This window comes from Neoarthrinium moseri (genome assembly GCF_022829205.1).
Source record: "Neoarthrinium moseri strain CBS 164.80 chromosome Unknown scaffold4_Wmoseri_CBS_16480, whole genome shotgun sequence".
Taxonomy (NCBI): domain Eukaryota; kingdom Fungi; phylum Ascomycota; class Sordariomycetes; order Amphisphaeriales; family Apiosporaceae; genus Neoarthrinium; species Neoarthrinium moseri.
In genome coordinates this window covers 647,833-670,483 of record NW_026055118.1, presented here as the reverse complement: position 1 = coordinate 670,483, position 22,651 = coordinate 647,833, and the positions used below count along the sequence as shown (strand labels likewise).

Genomic DNA, 22,651 nt, shown 5'->3' with positions numbered 1-22,651 from the left:
GATTTCAGAGGGGGGTTGGTTCCGTGCTGGGCGTATGGAGTCCGCCTCAACACGACGCCGTGATGTCAATTTTGTTGCCAAGCTCGAGATCATTTCGGTCGGTAGGGGTTAGATGCATATCCTGAGCCGCCCTGTCCCTTGGAAGCTGAACGCAGCCTATTACCGTAAACTGAAGTGTCAGCCAACATGTCAGCGATTCCCCTCGGCCAGCGTTATGAAGCACACTAAACGCGAAGGAAAGAAAGAAAAGATTCCTTACAAGGAATTCGGAGGCTGGACAGGGCTGGGCTGGCGAGACACTCACATCCTATCGCTTCCACCGACGGCGCGGTTGGTGTCCGGAGTGTCAACGCCAGGGGCGCCGCGGACGATATCCTTGCGGCTGCGAGAGGTGATGGGCTGCTTGGTGGTTTGGCCACCGGTGGCGGCGGCAGTGCGAGTGGCACGGGCCTTCTCGTCCTCGTCACCACCGGCCTGCTGACCAGCGGCCTGGGCAATGGCCTGGGCGTTCTTCTGGTACTTGTACACAGTCCAGTCGAAGACGTAGTCGTACTGGAAGCCCTCGCGGACGAACAGGTCGCGGAAGATCTTGCGGAGGTAGCTGTAGTCGGGCTTGTCGTCGAAACGGAGAGACCGGGTGTAGTTCAGGTAGATGGCGAACTCGTTAGGGAAGCCACGGCAGAGGACTTCGGTAGGGGTCGTCATCTTCTTCTCCATGATACGGTCGTACTTCTGCTTCTTGGTAGCAGCCTTGAGACCCTGCCAGGGCAGAGAGCCACGGCAGAAGTAGAGCATCACATAGCCCAGAGACTCCATATCGTCGCGGCGGGATTGTTCTGGATCGGGGCGGTCAGCACGAGGGGAAACAACAAGAGATCAATGTAGGTCGAGGTACGTACCAACGCCGAGATGGGTGTTGATGGATGCGTATCGAGCAGTTCCAGTCAGGTTCTTGTTCTCTCTGTACGGAATGTGGAAGTGGGTCTTGGGGTCCCTGTACTTCTTGGCCAGACCGAAATCAATAACGTTGACCTGGTTGCCACGCTTGCCGATGCCCATGAGGAAGTTGTCGGGCTTGATATCACGGTGGATGAACGACTTGGCGTGGATGTACTCGATACGTGAGATGAGCTGGTCGGCCAGCAGAAGCACCGTCTTCAGCGAGAACTTGCGGTTGCAAAAGTTGAAAAGATCCTCCAAACTGGGGCCGAGGAGGTCGAGGACCATAGCGTTGTAGTCGCACTCGGTGCCGAACCAGCGGACGAAGGGAATGCCAACGCCACCGGCAAGGGACTTGTACACTCGGGCTTCATACTCAAGCTGAGGGTGCTTGGCCTTGACGCTCTCGAGCTTGATGGCGATCTCCTCACCGGAGATAATGTTAGTTCCAAGGTAGATATCACCGAAAGAACCCGATCCAATCTTCCGGCCGATGCGGTACTTGTTGCCGACACGGAGATCCTGTAGTTCAAGACATTAGCCTCTGCTGCGGTGAAATGGTTGCCATACGGGCAAGGAACCGTAGTGCTGTTCCCCCAGCGGATCTAGGCATAGTGCTTCCGGTCAGGCGCCCGAGTTGGCAGCAGGAGTACGGAGCCAGCCTTGAGCACCTACACAAGCCTAGCTACCGTAGCCTGGCTTGGACTCCCAGCACAACAGCGGGGAAGAAGAGATTGTATATTTTCAAAACTCACCATTGTAGTCATCGTAACGGGGGATTACAGGAGCGAAAGACGCTGCCTGTAGAATGGGGTTGTCGAAAGGTGAAAGTGTTGTGACTCGGCGGCAATCCTTTCAGGCTGCGGCAGACGTCGACAAATCTGTTCGGGAGGGGAAAGAAAGGGCTTCTGAGTTGGATTTGTTAGTGGATGACGAGACAAATGAGTGATTTGCGATGTTTTCTCGGTGTGTCATGCTCGGGGCGTTGGTGGAGTAATTGCTGAATGCAGCGAGGCAGCCTCAGGGGACCCCAGAGGTTTGGGGGAGGTCTGAACTGTGCCTCGACGACCGTAAGCAGCCTACCGCAGCCAGCAGTAGACAGACTTGAACGTCAGGTGAATGCTGTGCGTGGTGAGAGTGATGTGGTGTATTCTAGGTGGACGAGTTTAGGTTTGGAGGGGAAGGCGTCATGGGCTGAGAGAGGGACGCAGGTAGACATTGAAATGTGCACGGCGGAGAGTGTGAATGGCCTGGCCGGTGGATGGACCCGAGCGACGACAGGGCAACGAGGCCAGAGAAAGAGACGAGAGAGCGACTTACCCGGCGACACGCTCCAGACGCAGAGGCGTGGGAATGTACGAGAGAACCCAAGGGAAGATGGACAAGAGTCGAAGACGAGGAGAGACGGCCGTGGAATACCAGATATTCGGACGGCTCGCAGTGTCCTCTCTTGTGGCGGATGGATTGAGAGACAAGACAAGAATGGCGAGGGCTGCGTGGGGAGGAGGGAAAGTAGGTCTGGTCTGGCTGGTGGGCAAGCGGGCTGGCTGGCTGGCGGGCGGGAGTCTGGGAGGAGAATGAGGAGTTGGGGCCCAGTCAAGTCAAGCCGCCGGTCGTCGCCTCAGGGCCAGGGGTGGTCAGGGTGGTCAGGGTGGTCTGGGTGGGAGAAGAGGGCTGGAGGTGGCTCAGGCTCGGGCTCTCTCGCTCTGTTTGGCTGGCTGGCCGGGAATTTTTTTTGGGGCAAGTGGATGCGGGTAGGACAGTCTGCTAAAGTCCCAGTGCAAAGTAATAAGTACCTGAGTTAACTTAGTTACCAGCGTGCCTAGCGGGCAGCTGCGTCCAGGTTTGGGGTTTGGGATTTGGCGATTCGGACGGATCGATTTGATTTGATTTGTTTGAACCGATTGATGGGTTGGGATTCGACGTCGTTGACAATGGACAGTGAGCAGTGCGCTTACTGGGCTGGGCTTGCAACTCTAGCCAACCCAGTTTCTTTCTTGTCTGGCTTGCTCTTTTGCTTTGGAGTCTGAAGCCGAGCCGGTCCACCGAGCACCTCACTCCAATATGTCGGTCAGCCAGCTACATGCTTAGCTGGGCTGCCACCCTGGATTGCGTAGATGGCTGTGAAGCTGGAGGTGAGTGTTGCCGCCACAGAACAGGCGGTAACGTAGAGCGAGCAATGCTTCAAAGGGGGAAAGGGGGGCCCCCCCTGCTGGTGCAGGCAGAGTGCTTGGCCAGCTGACTGCTTGTGAGCTCGCTTGGGCTGCTTTGGGCTGCTGGCTTGCGTGGTGCATAGTTACATCAAATCGTCAATTTGCATAAGCTACCTAGATATCCTTATTTTTAACTCGCTGGCCTGATTATGCGTGCCGGTCCCGTCGGTTCGCGGATCAGGCTCGTCAGGCTTGCGAGGCGGTGGGCATGTCAATGCCAGGGCGTCCAGTTCGTGTAAAGTGCTTACTCTCCCTCCCCACTAGCTACCTTTGTACCTAGCATTCTAAGCGGGCACGCAGGGGGCAAGGCACCGAACACGACCTCCAGGGTCCAGTACGCAGTCCGAGGGAGCTGGGCAATTGGGTACGATCCAGGGGAACAAGGCGGCGAACAATCAGTCAAATTCTTGTTTTCATTCTTATTCTTATTTTTGGGGCCTCAGCGTTCTCCTCCTCTGTACGTACCCCGTCCTGCCCGTGGGCAAAGGAGCCGGAACCGGACAGGCAAGGAGAGGCAAAGCCGGCAAGCATGAGGAGTGAATGACAGATGCACCGGTCCTATTCACCGAATATCTAGGTACCTAGCTCCTTGATCATCTCTTATCCCGGCCTAGTCCCCATTGAATAGGTCTTCAGGATCTGTAAGCTACAAAATCCAGTTGCAGATCTGTAACCGCCGGTCACGGACGCTCCGAGCTTTGGCAGAGGGCCCTGAGGCACGCTTCAGGTGTCAGTCGACTCAACAGCCAGCGCTGTTGGCATCTGGCGAAGTCCGCGGGCTCTCTGGTGCATACCGAGTACATGCATCGGTGATCTCATGTCATGCGGTCCTGGACGATTCCAGGTGATTGCTGGAGGTTCGGAAGGTGGGTTACTACGCCTTTTGGGCCCATAGGCTTGATTTGAATCTCTTGGCCGCAGCCATGTGAACTACGATGTACCTAAGTAGAGCCTAACCGACAAGGGGTAATCGATGCATTTGTCTACCTAGGTAGGCCGCGCGGGCCTTCAAGTCTTCTGCTAACGACAGACGGGCCATCATCGGGCGACGGATCAACAACTTGCAGCCCAACCACGGGACCGCCTCCGGCATATGGTCCTTAAGCTCTGCCCTCAGGGCAGAGAAGAGCCATTTCCGACCAGTTGCATTGTTACAGGAAATCAGTGGCATTGATCACCATGATGATCTGCGGCATGCAATTCGGGTTGGATTGCCCTCGGGTCGCAATGCAACCTAAGAACCGCAACTTCCGTTCCCTTGGTGAAACCGCTCATTTCTCCTCAGTTATGGGTGATCCATATCCCGACATGAAATCAGATGCTCCCTTTTCTGCCACGGATTATTGCAAGGTCGCAAGGGGTGAGAAAAAGCAGTCGGAAAATATGATAACTCAAGTTGACTACTCGGTGCATCGTGGACTGTACTCGATCTTACCCTTGCGCGGGATTACTGTAGGTAGAGTCCAGTGGGTCACAGCGTCCACGGGTGCCTCTCAGCCTCCAAGCCTTGGGGCTGCGCGGGGCAAGGCCATGCCGGCAGTACTAGAGCTCATGTCAAAGAGTTTTACATCCGTACGACGAGTCATGAACGAGGTTCAGCTCGGAACGCAGTTTGCAAACCCTTTTGATTACCTAGGTACGCAAGGTAGGTGCTTCGGCAACCTAAGGCACAAAGAAGCCAGTCCTTTTGTATGCTTATTCTTTTCTGGTTGTCCTCCAAGCCGGCGTCTCGTTAACCGCGCTGGTCCAGATTGCCTCGGCGGCAAACAGCAGTAAAAATAGAAGCCCGGCTGCCCCGCGCGGAAGCCGGCACTACTCTGCTCCTTGGCTCTCGTGCTGCTAGAACCATTTCATCCATGCCCCTGGATCACACTTAAAATAAGGACCGCGCTACGTGCTGACTTGCGACTTGTCACCGTGCCTCGCGAAGCTGCATGAGAAGCAAGCTCTCTGCGTTTGCCAGCTGCTAGTTCTGGGACGATACGCCTCTCATCCCCGTCGACTTGCAGGTGCCTTAAACCCGATTCGAAAAGGCACCTGGCGACAGTGACATGAGGCCGCACCACTGGGTATCGTTACACCCTGTGCCCAGCTGGCGGGACAGGGAGCTCAGCGCGTCCTGGCATGACATGGCATACTGTCGCCTGATGTCAAGAATGTCAGATGAGCTCGGGAATAAACCCATCCTCCGGTAAGCGGTAGATATAATTCCATTTCATGCGGTTCGCTCTGTCTGCCAATCAGACAGGTCTATCCAGTATGCGCCTTGGTGCAACCCACATGAAGGTCCGCAGCTGCGCGGCCCAGTAGGTTCTGGCCATGTCGAGGCACCGCCGATCCCTTCACATTGTGTAGCATACAATGCAGCGTCGTCCCTCTCACCGGCGATCGCAGGCTTGGAGCTCGGGTTTCCTGAAAAGTCGTAACGTGTGCCACACACAGGCACAGGCTGCCTCATCGAATTTGTCGATCATCCTGAATAGCATGAGGAGGCAATCTGGACCAGTTGCAGTGCCCGAGACTATTCCATTGTTCTAGAAACTTACCAAATATGGATTGGTTGGTTAGACTTGGACGGCTTCGTATAGTAACGCGAGTATTATAATCCTAACAACCTACAGGATTACCATCGACCCTGGCATTTATGCGAAGAAAACAACATCCATGTAATGAGTGGTACTTGATGCATCGAACGTAGGGGCGATGGCGCGATGTCTCTCGATCAACGGTACCAACTGTGAGCTGAACAACGCTTTACCTAGGAAGCTGAAGGATGAGACTCCCTTGGCCGTAAGGAACTAATGCGTATTATACTCTATTAGAGGCGCATCGTCCAATCTCGCAGCCACTTCACCTGGAAACTTGTCTCCGTTTCAACTACTTTCAATACTGCAGTAGTGGCATAACGTCTCTAACTCCCCACCTTTCTGCGATGCCAGCCAGCCTATGCTATACTGCTTGATCCAGGCCAACAGTGGTGCAACATTTCGGCCATCCCTTAAGTTGTAATAAGCGACCTACCCCAGTTTCCTCGGGTCCGGCTAGTGAGCAGCTAAACGTTGAATTAATTCCATTGTCTTGGTCTGCCCTTATACGCAGTGATCCGAAGTTTACTTTGCCAAGACTAGACGATAATGAAATTTGCAAACTCTTGGATCCTTTCGTCTTTCGTCTTTTTAAAGAATAGCACTGTCATGTATTCTGTGTCCAAAATTATAATTACCTTTATAGGATGTTTTCCCTGTCGAGCTCGCTTGTAAGTTGAGGTGGGGCGCTAGTCGCCGCCAGGCTTCCACGATCTCAACACTTTGGGTAATTAGCTGAACTCCCAACGTAGTGATAAAATCTCCGTGTGGGAAAAGTCCGCCTGATAAACGCCGTATGAGTGTTAACACACGTACAAGTGGCATATCTAGAAAGGCCGTCTGACAAACGCCGTGCAAATGCCAGCATACTTATAAGAGGCTTTTGATCGAACAAGAACATATTTCCATCTTGTCGATCTGAAAACAGCATTCAGCAAGTCTTTCAATTTTCTACGCCCATTCAATGGCAGATACCAAGAACAGGAGCCGCTTCCCCGGCTTTATCAAACTCAGCGACCAAGTATATCTCCGGCCTGCGGACGACACAAATAATACGGCAGTCATATCAGGCTCACCTGATCCCACAACAATTCTTCTGTACGCTTGGGGTGACGCGCAACCCAAACATATCGCCAAGTATATCTCAGGATACCTGGCACTATTCCCCAATGCCAGGCTTCTTATAGTCCTTGGCCCCATGATCAAGATGTTCTATAAAAGCCATGAGCAGCGCTCCAAGGGGATGGAAGTCGTGCTGAACGCAATGCAAGGAGCCGAGTCAGCTGAGGAGCGTGTCCTTGTTCACGCCATGTCCAATACCGGCGGCGTGAATTACGCAGCCACTCTCAATGCATACAGCCAGCGGTACCCTGGGGGTTCGCCTTTAGTGCACACATTGTCCGTGTTCGACTCTACACCAGGAAGCTCATCCTTCTTTGCCAACCTAGGGCCATGGTCACGTGCTATGGCCATTGGTGCTGCGTCCTGGTTCCCAGGGCCCCTATTCATCATGCAGGCGTTCGCCATCATCTTTCTACTCGTGACACATGGGGTCATGTTTGCCCTGGGTCATTCAAGCCCTGCAGTCTTTAGCACGAAAGCGATCAACAATCCAGACCTAGAAGATAAGGCAGCCACGCGTCTGTATCTGTACTCCAAGAGCGATGAGATTATCAATTGGGAGGCGGTAGAAGAGCATGCGGCAGAGGCAAAAGGGAAAGGATTTCAAGTTGACCTGGAAAGATTTGAGGACACACCGCATGTTGGACATCTTAGGGCACACCCAGAACAATATTGGGCTGCTGTGAGAGGGGCATGGCACAGAGCGAGTAGCAGGGAATGACACGTCAGATAGAACGCAATATTTCTGCCTCTTAGACATGAACAAACCGATACACCGCTATAATTCTGGTGCCACGAGTGTTGTCTCACGCTTTATCTACCCGGCCCTAGGCAACACCTCAGGCTAGAGTGGCGGCTGTTCTTTGTTGTCGATGTTTCGTAGTCCGACGTAGTCTGTCTTTGTTTTTGGGTGACTATTTCATCTTTCCAATGGCATAGAGTTGAAAATGATGCCTTGTCGTGATCCAGGCGTTGCGGAGGTACAGCTGCGGTTAAAGTCGAGCGATCATACCCACGTGTGTCACAGAAAGCTCAGTTTGTGCAGCGCGCCCATGTCAATACTTTACCGGCAGAACATTAGAGCAATTGCATCTTTTCGAATTTGAAAATATTGGGCTGTAGTAGCATGGATGCTAACGGTGGCCAACAATGTCGGCAATCGGATTCCCACTCATTTCGCGAATTCATACAAGGTGAGAGGGAGTCCGCCCAAATAAGCCCAGCGACAGCAGCAGATGAGTCGGGTCAGGGAGTATCCTTCCAGGAAACTGCTTCACAGTCACCGATCGCGCAACGTCATATATCAAGAGCCGAGGGCCATAGAGCACCATTGTCATCCTCGTGGATCACCGACGAGGAGCTTTGGGAGATAGACAGCGCATTTTCGAGAACAGTGGACGGCCTGCTTGACAAGAGCTTTGGATTCAATCTAGGTCGATTCCAGGGAAGCTCGTCTTTTCCTCCTCTCCTCTTTGATGAAGGACTCGGCGTGGCTCTTTGCATTAGGCGATCAAGAGCAGCAGAGGGTACCGGGCCGATCACTTTCAGTTCCAAAGACGATATTGTCTTCGCCAAAAAGCTCCGTGATTTGGTCGCAGAGGTCAATTCCTCGTCATTTATTCATGTCGATCTTATATGGTCGATCTACATCACCGACTTCTTCGATCTTCACCCTCCGTCGAGCCCTCCGAAGTGGTGGAGACCAGGCGCAGACATGGATACGGAAGAGCGCGAGCTCACTTCATTTGCTCTCGCAGACATTCAGGATGTAGCAGACAATGACCAAGCGATGACACCCGTGGAACTCGGGCAGAGCGACGAGCCCCCGATCGCCAGCACGTCGGATGACCCGGAGGAGGTTCATCACCGTGAGGCATCTGCTTCTTACCACCGCCGGTATGCTGTGAGTTCTGTTGATGGTCCACAATGGCTGCCATCGAAACCGAAAAGGCCGATACTTTCGCCCCTTCGCATCCCTCAGCAGCCTATCTTATCTGTTGCTCGTCAGTCGTTACCAAGATCAAGAAGGGGTGTGAGAACTGCCGCTTCAAGCAAGCTCGAGGCCGGCAATAGCAAAACATCGGAGCTACCAAAAGCCTTGAAAGCAAAACCGCAGGTCAGTACGACGAGGCCTCCGTGGCGCCCAGCAGGCTCCATCCTGGGGTAGTGGCAACATGGCTACGTACACTTATAGAGCGCTTCCACTTTTGGGACTTGTTATCCTAGCATGAAGGACATCTAGGATGCAGAGTTGATAGAGCGAGTCTTTTTGATAGAAACCCTAAAAGAAAATTCGGCAGAAACGTGGGGCTTTGATTCGCACTGATACTTTCACTGTCAATCGTAAAATGGTGCATACAGTTGTCTTAAATGAAGACTACATGCTCATTACTGGGTGGCCTAATCCGAGGATCCGCTACTGGAAGCTGATGCTTCTTCGCTGCCATTGAGTGAAGCGTGATCTTCCTCCTTGCGAGATATGCCGCCTTGGTCAGCGGACCCCTGCGCAGGCTGTGTAGTGTCGGTTACAACACGATTCTCCTTCTCACCGGTTGCCTCGCTCATGTCTTCAACAACTTCCATCATAGACTCCAACTCCTTCACTCTACCATCAAGCTTACCGAGTGAGCCTTCAGTGGTGGCCTCGAGATCTCTGACTCTCTTCTCCAAATCATCCTTTGATTCCTCATCGTCTGAGCTCTTCGCCTTTGCGGCTTTCTCTTTCTCCTTCTTGGCTTTGGCCATGGCCGTTTCGTTCTCCACCCACTTCTGTATCTCGTAGACTGCGAGCTGCGGTGATGTGCTGTAGCCGAGCAGATAGCCTTGAAGTTGAGCTGGTGAGAAAACTCTCTCCGGTATCTTGTTGCTGAACTCTGAAGCAAGCTTCTGTATCTCTGCTGAGACCTCTGTACCCTCGGGTCGTTCTCGGGCATACATGCATATAAACATGGATCGGGCAGTTTCCTGAGTGATCTTTCCAAGGTGAAAAATCTTGTCCACTCTACCCGGTCGAATTAGTGCTTCATCGAGATGTTCGATAAAGTTCGTTGTCATTAGCACAATCCGGCCCTGTTGAGCTGTAACACCATCGAGGACGTTTAACAGCCCAGCCAAAGTGCATTTCCCTTTCCGTTTTTGCTCATTGTCCTTTTGCTTGACGTGGCTCAGCTCACGCTTGAGACCAACGGCGTCAATGTCTTCTATCAAGATGACGCATTTCAGGGACAACTTGACGAACAGGGCTTCCAGGCTTGCGTCGTTCGCCAATGTGGGAAGATCTAGCACCCACAATGGCAAGTTGAAATGACCGGCGATGGCGAATGCGAGAGAAGTCTTTCCAGTCCCAGGAGGTCCCTCAAAGAGATAACCCCTGCGATAAGGAATACCTCGGGCAGAGTAGAAGTCTCTAGTTTCGCGTTTCAGATACTTGGTGATGTCGGCCACCACCTCATCCTTCAGGCCTTTCTCAAAGTGGACTGTGTCAAGCGGACGATGCGGACGGTAAATGAGGCTGTCCCAGATCTCACCATTCTTGGAAGCATAAATACTCACATTCTTCGCTTGGCGGTCGGATACGAACGAGTTACAACATTTGAGGAATCTATTTGTTTAACAAATTAGTTGTAGTTTGAAGTGGGAACAAAGGACACAAAACAATGGAGAGCCGCCGCTCAGCCTACGAGAAAGTTTCTCTGCGTGTCTAAGAATGTGCAGCTTACCGTCGAATAGGCTCGGTAGATCTGCCTACGCACATGATAAGAAGTGGTTCGTTTCCTGTCGGCGCGGCTGTATATGTATTGGCCTGAGTAGCGCCTCGTGTGGTGGTCGACAAGGGATCTAGCCGGACCATGAAAAGAGTTTTCTCAAAAAAGAACCAAGTTGTTCCAAAAGTTGGCAAGTATTCGATGGGCTCTTCGTCATGCATGCCCGTGTCGTCTCTTTCATAATGCTTTTGGAGTGCAGTCCCCGCTGCTAGTGCCCTAGTCTTCTGCTGTGGTATAACCTTGCGTTGTATCCATTCTAAGACATGAGCGTTGAGCGGCTCGTCCCCGGCGAGGGACACTGACGAAGTCCAAAACTTCACAATAAGCCCGTAAAATCTGGATGCGATGCTTTCGAGCTCGGAGAAGCCGTCTGAGAAATAGCCAAGTATGGTGATGTATAACACGAGGGTACTCAGATCGATACGGAGCCAGCTGGCGAAGAACTTCTGGAGCATTTTCAGGCCTGGAGTACTCGCAAAGATAGTCTGTATCGATGAAGAAAGTGACCCGTTGAGAAGCAAGCCTTCGGAAAGCGCAGAAACCTTTTTTCGAGGCATGTCTACTGCTTTATGCCAGTGTGAGTGTGCTTTGGGATATCGGTGGTCGGTCTTCAGAGATGTTGGTTCTCAGGTAGAGAAAATGCATGTCTCTGGGCATATTGTACGCCTTGACAACAAAAGTTTTATAGACTTCGATGCAGTGTACTCATAATCACTTCGTAAATGTTTATTAAAGTGGTTGAAAGGCAATCATTCAAAGCGCGACATCGCTCATCACACTTGCTGTGGCCCTTGCTTCATAAAGTCAACATTTACCTAATAAAGGACTGAATCATAACCACCGCCCCCTAAAATGGCGGAAAGCATGATCGGGAGTTCAATTGCGATTATCCACTCACGAGTAAGTGCCGAGCTGTATTATTGACTTCGTGGTAACCTGTACGCAATATATGGCACAAACCCCAAGTTGTCCAGTATAATGCTTGGCAAGTTGTAGGATGGTGTGTCGTGGCTACTACAGGCTTTGTCAACATAACTCGCCTTGTTCTTAATATTAAGGAGGCATCCTTGATGTACCTCGGGCTGAATTAATGCTCAATGCTCATTCACCATTGACATATGCTGCTTTGTCAAATTCCCTGCTCTTTGTGCGCCAATTGTCTTTCACAAAATTAAGCATAAAGAAGTGGCACTGGTTGCTAACACCCATGGGCTATTCTCAGGGGTATCGCCCCTTCCAATATAATAAACGCACAACATCATACTGTTCCCTTGAATCATGTCACACCAGCCAGACACTGGTCCACGCCTTAGAAATAACTGCATCAAAGCCTTGAAATTGCTTCTATCACAACGTGATGAAATTACAGTAAAACACGACCCTCAGAAAAACGGGTTCCATCGCCGCATCGTGTTTGAAGACTACGGTGTATACTTGCACTTGACGAGCGTGCGTCAAGGAGTCACCAAGTTTAACCTTCGAGACCCCAGTCTCTATGACGCCCTCGAGGACATGGCTCGACGTGACGGCTGCCAGGGGCGAGTAATAGCCTTTGGCCTGGCAGCGTGGTTCGGCAGAAAGGGAGAGGAACGCATAGGTTTTACGAGTTGTGGAGGTTATTGATCTCGAGGGCTACTATCAAGACGGTTACTCTACGATGGTGCTCGTCACTGGGAATATAATACAACGTCGAATAAAACTCGAATAATTCTGTATATCAACCATACGCTCATATGTGGACCAACAGGTGAATCGTAAATTATGTCTTCTATTATTCAGCAAATTGGGCGGTCACAGCACTAGCAATTCATCACTGATACCGACGACACGGGCAACATGATAGCAATTTTGTTCATTTATTAATTTTATCTCGTAATGAGACGCCATGAGTCGTAGGTAGAGTGCAATCTGAACAGCATCTCAGTTTCCTCAACTTAAGCCGAGATAAGCTGATTACTCGGACGGCTTGAAGACGACCTTCTCGCCGGAAACACCTTGCTTGTTCTTTGCCAGGGCTTTCTCAATAGCATCAAGACCACCAGGGATAACGAGAGGACGGTTGGGCTTGTAGAGACCCTTGGCAATATATCCATCTTCGCCACCCAAGTGCTTCATCAGGGGTTCACTGAGGTATCGGAGAGCAGGGCTGCTTCCCATACCCATAATGGGCTTAACAGCCGTCTTGGGCTCTTGCTGGCAGAGCTCCTGGACCTCTGCATCGGCCGACTGCTGCACCGCGATAATGTGCGTGTTCTGAGTCTTGGTGGCCTGGATGATCTTGACGCCCAGCACATGAGTCGGCTTGGAAGAAATGGCGTCGTAGACGAAGGCAAGAGGCAGGTCGCCAATGGCGGACGCGAAGTCTTGCGGCTCTGACTGGGTGGATCGATCTAGCACGACGTGGGCACCCAGGCTCTTGAGGTGCTCCGCGTGTGCGGCGCTGGAGTTGGTGATAATCTTCGAGAAACCGGAGAGTCTCGCGAACTGGATGGCGTACTGGCCCACCGACGAGCTTCCGCCCAGCACGACGATTGCCTTGCCCTTGCCGGCTTCCTCGCCACCCTTTTCCCAAGGTGGGGTCAATCCACTGCCAGACTTGTCGTAGAACCCGGTGACGACGGCGACGGTTGCCAAACTGACACCGCCAGCTTCATCATCACTGATGTTCTTGGGGGTTTTGGCCACAAGCGCTGCGGGCATCTTGCAGTATTGCTGGAAAGTGGAGGCGTCATAGTTGCCGATGATGCCCTGGAAGAACACTCTGTCGCCCACGGCGAAATTCGAGACCTCTGACCCTACAGCAGCAATCTCGCCAGCCGCATCGGAGCCTAGCACAGCGGGGTAGTCCTTGATGAAAACCTTGTAGTCCCGAATCTTCCAGTCCACCGGGTTGATGGCTGTGGCTGTGATCTTGATAGCGACCTCACTTGGCTGTAGAGGGCCAAGCGACCGTTCACTGGTGACGTGCTGGGCACCGGGTTCCGGCACTACAGCCGCCTTGAAGGTCTTTGGAACAGACATATCGATGTTATAGTTGAAGGGCGTGTATTTCTAACACACAAGAGTTGAGAACTGAACGGAGATACGATTTTGCAACGTCGCTGATGGCACTTGATTTATGGAATGGAAACATGCATGAAGATGGGCCCCCGACACATTCTAGAAACACGGTTGTCAATGGCACTGAGATGGTGATTGGTAAGCGCCATGTCGAAATGTAAAGACTATCGGAGGTGAACGAAGCAAATTTGCCTGTCTGATTGGTCAGATCCGAGGTTGTCAACCTCTTTAGGGAAGTACCGAGGGAGACTCAGGGTTTGCATGGTTGTGCTGTCTATTTCATCATGATGGCTTCGTTTTTTTAGTGGGGTCGGCCCCTCCCCGAATCCAAAATTTGTGGACAAGCTCGTTAGCAGATCTAAAAGCGGTGACTTGACTGTCCGTTTTTATGCATCATTAGCGCATCTCGGTGTAGAGGGGTACACATCTACCACAGTAGCACAAGTAGGCTGGCTGAGTCTTCCGATCTCAGATCTATAATACCTCTGATAATACCCTAGGAACTCGTCGTTCCTTGTAACTTAACCTGGGACGATCTCTCCCAGAGCGGCACGCAGAGTGCAACTTTGAGTGCTCCGTACTCGAGCAGGCGATGACAAAGGCGGGGTTGCATTAGACGTACGTCAAAACCTTAACATGAAGACGACGAAGAAACTTGCTTGTGCTGAGTCGGGCTTAGCATCATCCGTGACAGTTGCGTGTGGTTCCCACGCGGTGATGTAAGCGGTGTTCACTTGTTGGCATATCACTCGAGTTGCCTCACGACGTCTTCTACGCGCTTTGTTGTGCCGACTATAGGGCAATCCTGCAGCAGACCGTAACTATTTCAACCACTTCCCACACTTCTCTGACCAACTGCAGTATCATGCAACACGTTCCAAGCACCCATGGGCAGCAGCATTGATCATTCTTTATTTAGTCACTACCCCTGTCATTGTGCCGTGCTGCGGCTACAACAGCAAAGGTGTCACTTAAAGTGGTTTGACTATATTTAGGTCGGATTACGATTAAGGAGACCTCCAGTCAGTCATTGTGAGCCTAGAGTATTGCACGATCAAAGACTGGTGGCGAACAGGACTGGAACCTGTATGGTATGCCAACTATAACCAGTTCATGAAGTCCAACCATCGCAAAACTTCCGAGCGTGGCGACCGCTTCGGGGTTTCTAGGCATTGCAGGGTCTTGGGAACTGCCGGGGTCGGCCAAGTTTGGATTGAGACTTGAGTTACATCCGCAGGTGGTGTTTCCCAGCCTCCGTGTCTGCGAGAAGACGTCGAGTTTTGGACAGGCTTGGTTTTCCAGGTCCTGTTCCTGTTAATCAACTTCAGACAAACCTCACGTTGGATTTTAGTGGGGCTTCACGCCGGCGAGCAACTGGGATGTGACGTAATATCGCAGCACCGAAGAAAGCTGATGTTGCCCTCCCGCTGTCAACCTTGCAAACAGATCAGGAACCTGCCTGCCAGCCTGCTGGCCTGAGCATGTTACTTCGCGCTGACCGGAGAGTCCCCTGGATTATCACTTTTGGTTTTGGGTAAGACGGGAACGGGCGAGCCTTGCTGAGAAGGGCATCCATCACATGCATGCACACCTCTTTCGGCGGGAGCGAGTTTGATTTCTAGCCTCCGCCTCAAGCGTCGCTTGGGCAGGAATAGTTAACCCACTTTAGTTAGTTATTGGGATCTGGACGTTCCCGTCCCGCAATTTCCACGGAGTCTAGTAGTAGCTTGTCGTATTCGAAGCTGTCCCTCAATATCTCCCAGCAGCTTGGATGTTGGCGAGAAACGACCGTTCACAGTCTGCAGGGTCCGCGATGGGCCACGGTCTGCAAGATGCTAGTCGTTCTGCGCTCGTTGGACCACTCGGCACATGAGAGGTCCATGTTGGATGCAGGTCTCGCGTTGGCTTATCCAGGAAAGGAGCGGGCTATGACTTGGACTCTGGTCGCCTCTTGCAAGTTGCAGGTCCCAATACCCAACCAGCACGCCAGCACGCACGGGTGTATGGGCCCAGCCTGCCAGCCTGCTGCAGAAGTCTGCATGTGGTCATTGGAAGGGTCACAGGTAGAGAGGCGTCCGATCATGCACCGCACCGCAGCAGCCTGCTCGGAACCCACAAGGCCAATTGCGCTTCCAGAGACGGGTTCGCCTGCTTCACATGGTGAGAGGCACCCGACTGGGCTTGACCAGCCTCTTGATGCAGCGTCTCATATCAGCAGCGAGGAGGCATCCTTCCTCCAGAACCAGCACTGCCTGCTTCGACAGCCTCCTCCTCGCTTCCATGCAGCCTGTCAACGCTTCCCGTCGCCGCGACAGTCCCGTCGTGACAGACTTGGGAAGACGACCAATCCGGGTCGGTCCCCAGGACCAGGGCTGATTCCCTGCTTGCACCCAGGAGGCCAGCCCCCCCTCTATTAATTGTCGCTGCCCTATATCGCGCTAGATGGCTAACTTAGCAGGACCCAGGTCCAAGCCGCTGTAGGATGACGAAGTCTGCTCCCCTAGCTGCCCAGTGTCCAGATCAGATCCCATTTGATTCTGCTATTTCCGTCTCCTGCACTTCATTCTTCTTCCTCGAGACCTGCCGGCCGTAGACTGTCTGATTTCCTAATCCTCTGGACTCTACCTTTGCGAGTCGTTCCTCTTGCCTTCGCGAGTCTGTTTGTCCGCACTGCTTCGCGCTACCGTCTGCTTGGTCGGCGGGTATCTAGAGTTCCCGGTCGCATGACGCTATTCTAGGCGTTGATCGCTCCCGTCCCTTGGAACTACCCCGCTACCACCGAGGGGAACCGCCCAAGTGCTCGTGAGAACCTCACATCCCATACGCCCGTCACCTGACCGCTCCCTAGCGCTCCGCCGCCAGCGAGGAACGCACCTTGTCCGCCTGATCCCTTCTGTCCAGACATTGATCACAATGTCGTACAGGGGCGGCGGTGGTCGCGCAAGCGACTTCGAGGAGCGCGAGACCAGGTACTATCGTGATGAGCCCCGCCGCGGGCCCCCTCCTCGTCGCGAATATGACGACGTTGAGATATATGAGCGGCGAGAGGAACGTCGCAGCAGCCCCCCCAGACGGGCTCCTGTGAGAGAGTACGAAGAAACCGAGATTTCCGTGCGAGAGCGTGAACGAGAGACCCGTACTCCGGCATTCCTGCGTGAAGAACCTAGGCGTGGTGAGGCTGGCCCTCTTGTGCTGCGCTCACGTGAGGTCGAAACGATTGACCGCAGAAGGCCTCGCAGCCCGAGTCCTGTGCGCGAGCAAGAGCGCATCGTCGTCCGGCGGCGAAGCGTCTCTCCGCTCAGGAGGGAAAGAGATCCCCCTCCGGCCCCAATGCCCATGGAAAGGAGACCTAGGTTCATCGAGCGCTCGCCTTCCCCCGAGATGCGTGTGGACACCACACGCATAGTCGAGCGTCGCCGAGAGAGATCTCCAACCCCCGAAAGGGAACGCGAGATTCGGATTATCGAGCGGGAGAGACCGAGGGTTCCTTCACCCAGTCCTTCACCCCCTCCCCCACCACCACCGCCGCCAGTGATCCGCGGCCCTACGATTGAGCGGGAGGTCATCACTCACTATCGCGATATCGACCATGGTAAGTTCACTTTCTTAGCACCCTCTAGTGATGTCCGGCCTGACCACAACCAGGAGTTGAACGAGTCCCGGCACCATCCCCCCCTCCACCACCGAGACGGGAACGTGCGAGAGAGCGCGAGACAGACATCGACATTTACACCTCCCGTCATGAGACCGAAGTCGATATTCACAAGCGTACTCGCTCTCGCTCTCGACCCAGAGAACGTGAACGGCCCCGCCACCCCGCAAGCCGGCCCTCGTACTACGACGACGAGGTTATTGTTCGTAGTGACCGGGACCACCTGCATGTCGATATTGAACATGATCACCGACGATCGCGCTCTGTTGCACCCCCTCGCCCCGATTACGGAGAAGAGAGCGAGTATATTACCACCAAGATCGATTCGCGCGGCCGTATGGGCGAGGCTTGGAACGGTGCCACCAAGGACTGGACCATCGTGGATGTCCCTCCTGGCACCGAACGTGTCAAAATGGACGGCATCGGTGGCGGCGGAGCGGAGGTCACTTGGCAGAGATACAATGGAGTACGGCGGTCCAAATTCCTCCCTGAACGGGACGGTACCGTTGTGACTACAAGCAGCACAAGTGTCAGCGAGCCAGTCCGGGAGCCAGTCTCGGAGCGGGATCGACTGAGTGTCCAGATCTACGATAAGCACCGCGACAGGTCTAGAGATAGAGGCGTGGTCGAGGACGTGCATGACACACGCATTGAAATCCGTGACAAGGGTCGCCACCACGGCAAGCGGTCACTGAAGAGGCAGCAGGAAATGTGGACTGAGATCACAAAGGATCTGGTCGTCCGCGAGGCTATCCAAGAGTTGGGCTATGAGTACGAGGAGACTGAATGGTTCTTCTACGTTATGGAATACCTGCGATATGTAAGTTGGGAGCATATCCCTGAAATAATATCTCATCAAACGGTAGCTAACGATCTGATAGGAGGATGTGTTGCAGCTTGTCAATATGTCTGACTCAATCCGCAGAGCTCGCAGAGACAGAGCGAGGGAGATCGAGTGGGAGCGCGAGGCCAGGGAGCGCTGGGAACGCCGACACAGACACCGTCGATCTGTCAGCAAATACGACGATGAACGTATCGTTGAACATGAGGTTATCTATGACCGAAAGCCAGTGCGTGGCTACCTCCACTAGGCGCAACGCCTGTCTCCGTGTATAAGGTCACGATCTTGCATTGACAAGAGACTCTTGCCACATGCATTGTATCTGGATTTCCGACTGGCAACCATTGGAGGCGTTCCGGTATTCTTTCCGTGATAAGGGCGTGTCTGGATGACATCTGAAAAGAAAGTGTGTTTGGTCGGACCCAATATGACGCTTTCCGCAATATTCGGCCAGCGGTTGAAACATTACGCAGGACCAGGAGAATCTAGAGGCAAGGAACTTCCGGATGTTTTCTTTGATTTACCTGATATGGCAGCGACTTATGATCACGACACATAGCGAGGTTAACGAGCATTTGACGAAAGACGGGCATGTATTTAGACTGTGAGCGATACAGATTTAACGAATGATGACTACCACCGTGTTTGATCAGCTACGTACTCCGAGTGACTCAATCGATTTTGGCTGGCTCTGTGATAATAGGTAGCTTTTCCCTCTTGATCCCCGGCGGCTTGCCACACTGTTGAATGGTAGACACGGTCGTGCTGCATTCGCCGTCTGCTGTGGTCGACAGATGCTTGTTCCAGCCGAGTCGTAGACTAGTTACTCCTCCCACTGGTTTGGTAATACGTCAATCATTGGTTGAGGCTACCCCACTACGGATCGTGACGCCCAGGTCTGCCTAACCACCTCAGACTCAACTAAATATCCCTGGCCCGTTCACATTCTGAAGTAGTTTTTCGCATATTTTGGCACATTCACTTACCTGTGTACTCCGTATCAATTTCTCAGCACCCCAGATACCGAGCCTGCACTCCTCCTGCCCCCTCAAATAACCATGGCTGCCAAAGACGCCAAAGTGCTCTCGACAGAGTCCCTGGCAAGTACACCCGTCTTATGTCTCTGGCTCACCCCTGTCACTAATGCCGATGAGTGTAGTCGAACGACGACGCGCGGTGGATTCGACTGCGCAAGATCGACTACCAGGACCCGAACGGCACTGCTCAGACGTGGGAAACAGCAGAGAGAACCACGCGCCCCAAGGGTGGCGAGATCGACGGCGTGGGCATTTTTGCTGTCCTCGAGAAGGAGACAGGTGAGAATATTCATCCCACTCGCCTCTGACTATACTCGGCTGGTTACTGAAGGCGAGCTTGTCCAGGTCCGGAGATCATTCTGCAGAAGCAGTTCCGGCCACCCGTGAACAAGGTCACAATCGAGGTGCCTGCAGGACTGGTCGATGAGGGCGAGACCGCTGAGGAGGCTGCAGGTAGGTTCGAGGAGTCTCATCCAGAGTAGCACCCACTGACAGATTTTTAGTTCGCGAGTTGCGTGAGGAGACCGGCTATGTGGGCAAGGCCACTCTGACGACGCCGGTAATGTTCAACGGTGAGTCTCTTCAAATCAAACGAGCGATCCGAGGTTGAATTCTGATCGGAACTATGCTAGACCCTGGTTTCTGCAACACCAACCTGCGCATGGTCCACGTCAGCATCGACGTGAGCCTGCCCGAGAATCAGAACCTGAAGCCGCAATTGGAGGAGAGCGAGTTCATCGAGGTCTTCACCGTGCCGCTGACAAATCTGTACGCCGAGTGCAAGAAGCTGGAGGCCGAGGGCTATGCGATAGACGCCAGGGTCGGTACCATGGCCGAGGGGATTGAAGCTGCAAAGCATTTCAGACTATGAGCTTCAAGGGTCGCTTTCGCATGCGGGATAGTTCATTTGGACATGTGAAGTTACGTCGGGTAGTATCTGATTACGAATCGGAGCAGTTGTCGCACAAGCATGAGTATGTGTGTGGTGGGCACAACAGCCGAATGCCACTCGCGGGGATTACTGATCATATTCAGTTCGGCCAACATCACGGTTTTTGCGCCCGTTCCCTGGTATTGCACCGCATTCACAAACCGCAAATCAAGAAAACAGTTTGCCTTGATAGAATAATCACAATACACTACGTTTGCAAAGGAGCAATATTACAAATGCAAGTTCTTTACAATGCTGACTATCAATACCTTGCAGGTTCAGGCGCGGTATAAAGCAGGGAGTTTCCGCCCAAAACCATTTGCAAGCATCACATCCATTTTAACCAGCAAAAAAATCATCTGAAAACTCTTCTATCATGTCTTCAACTCGCCTCATTGCGGTCATCGGTGCTACAGGAGCTCAGGGCATTCCGGTAGTGCGCGACCTCGCTCAGTCCGGCGCTTACACGATCCGAGCACTAACACGCGACGCCGACTCTCCACGCTTCAAGGAACTACAGACGTACGGACCAGTTGAGCCGGTCATTGGTTCCTTTGCCTCTGAGGAAAGCCTCCGCTCCCTCTTCAAGGGTGCTTGGGGAGCCTACGTCAACATCGATGGCTTCAACGCCGGCGAGAAGACGGAGCTCTTCTGGGCAATCCGCACCTATGAACTCGCTCTGGAAGAGGGGGTCCGCATGTTCGTCTACGGCAACCTGGAGTATACTTACAAGCTGGCTGGCTACGACCCGGCTTACCGCATCGGCCATTATGATGGCAAGGGCCGGGTGGGCGAGTGGATCTTGTTCCAGAACCGCGAGAATGCCGCCCGGCATGGCATGAAGGCCGCGCTGTTCACGACGGGGCCGTACATCGATATGGCGATCGCAGACCGCAGTGCCATGACACCGCGCGTCGAGGAGGACGGCGTCCTTACGTGGCGCCTACCCCTGGGCGACGGCGCGGTCCCGCACATCGCTCTGGACGACTGCGGCTACTACGTCAAGTGGCTGTTCGACAACCCGGAGCGGGCGAACGGCCTGGACCTCCAGGTTGCCATCGCGCACATCACGTACCGGGAGATGGCCGAGGCGTTCACCAAGGTCACGGGCAAGCCTGCGCGCTTCGTCGACACCGATCCGGACACCTTCTTCGACAAGATCTGGTGGGTGGCCCCGGACGGCGCCGCGGCGTACAACGCGGACCCGCAGGACCCGGCGACTATGACCTTCCGGCAGAACTTTGGCGCGTTCTGGCACCTGTGGCGGAACTCGGGTGGGAACGAGGGCGTGATACGGAGGGACTACGCTTTGTTGGATGAAATCCACCCGGGGCGGATCAGGAGTGCGGAGGAATGGTTCAGGAAAGAGGACGAAAAGGGCAGAAGGACGGGCTTGGGTGGCCTGTGGGAGAGGGTCCAGCACGGCAGTATGAAGCCAATCTTGAAGAACAGCGAGGCTGGACGGGTGGGTAGTATCTGACGAAGTATAGGTAATATTTAACGTGTGTTACGTCGTTTACGGGAATTCCGTGGAGGTTGTTGAGTCCCATCTTGTAAAGTCGACCAGCTCTAATGGGTATTAGTTGAAGCCGTGATAGTCGAAGATTTGCTCTTCCCTCGTAGAGAGGTTGGCCTAGACGTTTACTAACTCCACGCACCTAAGACCGTCGGACGAATTGTCAGTGTGTATCCGTTATAAGAAAAGGGTATAGGCGCTAATGCAGTTGGGTTCTTGCTTGCCCAGGTAGATAGATGCACCTGAATAGCCACTCATTCTCTCTCCTCTAGGTACGTCCATGGCGACGCGCCGCGTTGGCAACGCACAGTGGCACAGTAAAGTTGACCAGGAACTCACTCTCTTGGGAAATTGAAGACATTTCGAAGCGGTAGGGGACACTCATACACTTGTGAATCCGAAATCAGTTTCGTTGGAATCAGGTTCAAGAAAAAGGATCTGGGGCCTATACATCTGGATACTTGTTGGCACTTGCTGGCACTTGTTAGCGAACTGTATTGGAAAATCCATGGCGGTGCATTTCGCTATTGGCTAATAACTACCGGCCAACCATGTATCGAGATCCGATTCATTCTCCAGGATCCAAGTCGAGCTAAAGAATCAGAACCGACATTCTGGAAAGCCTGATGGACAGGGATCACAGCGGGAATGCCCCTCGCCAGCCCTGGCCTGGTTCGTGCCAGGAGAAGGCGGAAAGTCCCTTGTCGAGCGTGTGTCTGCCTGCCTGCTAGGGTGGGGCCGGTGGCACATTAGGTAAAGTGGTTGCATGGGATGACGCGCGCAGCAACGCGACCGACTTGGCAGATGCGGATAGGACGGGGATAGGACGGGATGCTGTCGCCTGAGCTTGAAACCATCAACAAGGGCCTTTTTCTCTGCATTTGTCCGAAGATACGATCGTATGCGACGCAGACATCGCTCCCGTCCAATGTGACGACCACCATCTGCTCAAAGCACCCGCGAGAAGCAGGCAGAGTGTTCAGGGAGACGA

At 53.3% G+C, this 22,651-nt stretch overlaps 8 protein-coding genes across 8 annotated transcripts; 5 read left to right on the top strand and 3 right to left on the bottom strand.

Annotated features, from left to right (window-relative positions):
• Positions 1 to 300: 300 nt before the first annotated feature.
• JN550_002007 (uncharacterized protein) lies at positions 301 to 1,706 on the bottom strand (the record flags this gene model as incomplete). The annotated part of the gene is made up of 3 exons (XM_049313255.1): positions 301 to 836; positions 900 to 1,461; positions 1,695 to 1,706. The coding sequence occupies 3 exons, from the start codon at positions 1,704 to 1,706 to the stop codon at positions 301 to 303; spliced, it is 1,110 nt and encodes a 369-aa protein (XP_049176068.1).
• Positions 1,707 to 6,701: 4,995 nt separating this feature from the next.
• JN550_002006 (uncharacterized protein) lies at positions 6,702 to 7,580 on the top strand (the record flags this gene model as incomplete). The annotated part of the gene is made up of 1 exon (XM_049313254.1): positions 6,702 to 7,580. One exon carries the CDS (start codon positions 6,702 to 6,704, stop codon positions 7,578 to 7,580), a length of 879 nt encoding a protein of 292 aa, XP_049176067.1.
• Positions 7,581 to 7,985: 405 nt separating this feature from the next.
• Positions 7,986 to 9,026, top strand: JN550_002005 (uncharacterized protein; the record flags this gene model as incomplete). The annotated part of the gene is made up of 1 exon (XM_049313253.1): positions 7,986 to 9,026. One exon carries the CDS (start codon positions 7,986 to 7,988, stop codon positions 9,024 to 9,026), a length of 1,041 nt encoding a protein of 346 aa, XP_049176066.1.
• A 233-nt stretch (positions 9,027 to 9,259) lies between these two features.
• JN550_002004 (uncharacterized protein) lies at positions 9,260 to 11,180 on the bottom strand (the record flags this gene model as incomplete). Its single annotated transcript, XM_049313252.1, has 2 exons — positions 9,260 to 10,460; positions 10,579 to 11,180. The coding sequence occupies 2 exons, from the start codon at positions 11,178 to 11,180 to the stop codon at positions 9,260 to 9,262; spliced, it is 1,803 nt and encodes a 600-aa protein (XP_049176065.1).
• A 1,396-nt stretch (positions 11,181 to 12,576) lies between these two features.
• JN550_002003 (uncharacterized protein) lies at positions 12,577 to 13,644 on the bottom strand (the record flags this gene model as incomplete). The annotated part of the gene is made up of 1 exon (XM_049313251.1): positions 12,577 to 13,644. One exon carries the CDS (start codon positions 13,642 to 13,644, stop codon positions 12,577 to 12,579), a length of 1,068 nt encoding a protein of 355 aa, XP_049176064.1.
• A 2,952-nt stretch (positions 13,645 to 16,596) lies between these two features.
• JN550_002002 (uncharacterized protein) lies at positions 16,597 to 18,426 on the top strand (the record flags this gene model as incomplete). The annotated part of the gene is made up of 3 exons (XM_049313250.1): positions 16,597 to 17,275; positions 17,329 to 18,155; positions 18,217 to 18,426. 3 exons carry the CDS (start codon positions 16,597 to 16,599, stop codon positions 18,424 to 18,426), a joined length of 1,716 nt encoding a protein of 571 aa, XP_049176063.1.
• An 808-nt stretch (positions 18,427 to 19,234) lies between these two features.
• On the top strand, positions 19,235 to 20,084 carry JN550_002001 (uncharacterized protein; the record flags this gene model as incomplete). The annotated part of the gene is made up of 5 exons (XM_049313249.1): positions 19,235 to 19,288; positions 19,336 to 19,492; positions 19,559 to 19,666; positions 19,717 to 19,785; positions 19,846 to 20,084. 5 exons carry the CDS (start codon positions 19,235 to 19,237, stop codon positions 20,082 to 20,084), a joined length of 627 nt encoding a protein of 208 aa, XP_049176062.1.
• A 436-nt stretch (positions 20,085 to 20,520) lies between these two features.
• JN550_002000 (uncharacterized protein) lies at positions 20,521 to 21,624 on the top strand (the record flags this gene model as incomplete). The annotated part of the gene is made up of 1 exon (XM_049313247.1): positions 20,521 to 21,624. One exon carries the CDS (start codon positions 20,521 to 20,523, stop codon positions 21,622 to 21,624), a length of 1,104 nt encoding a protein of 367 aa, XP_049176061.1.
• Between the last annotated feature and the right edge of the window lie 1,027 nt (positions 21,625 to 22,651).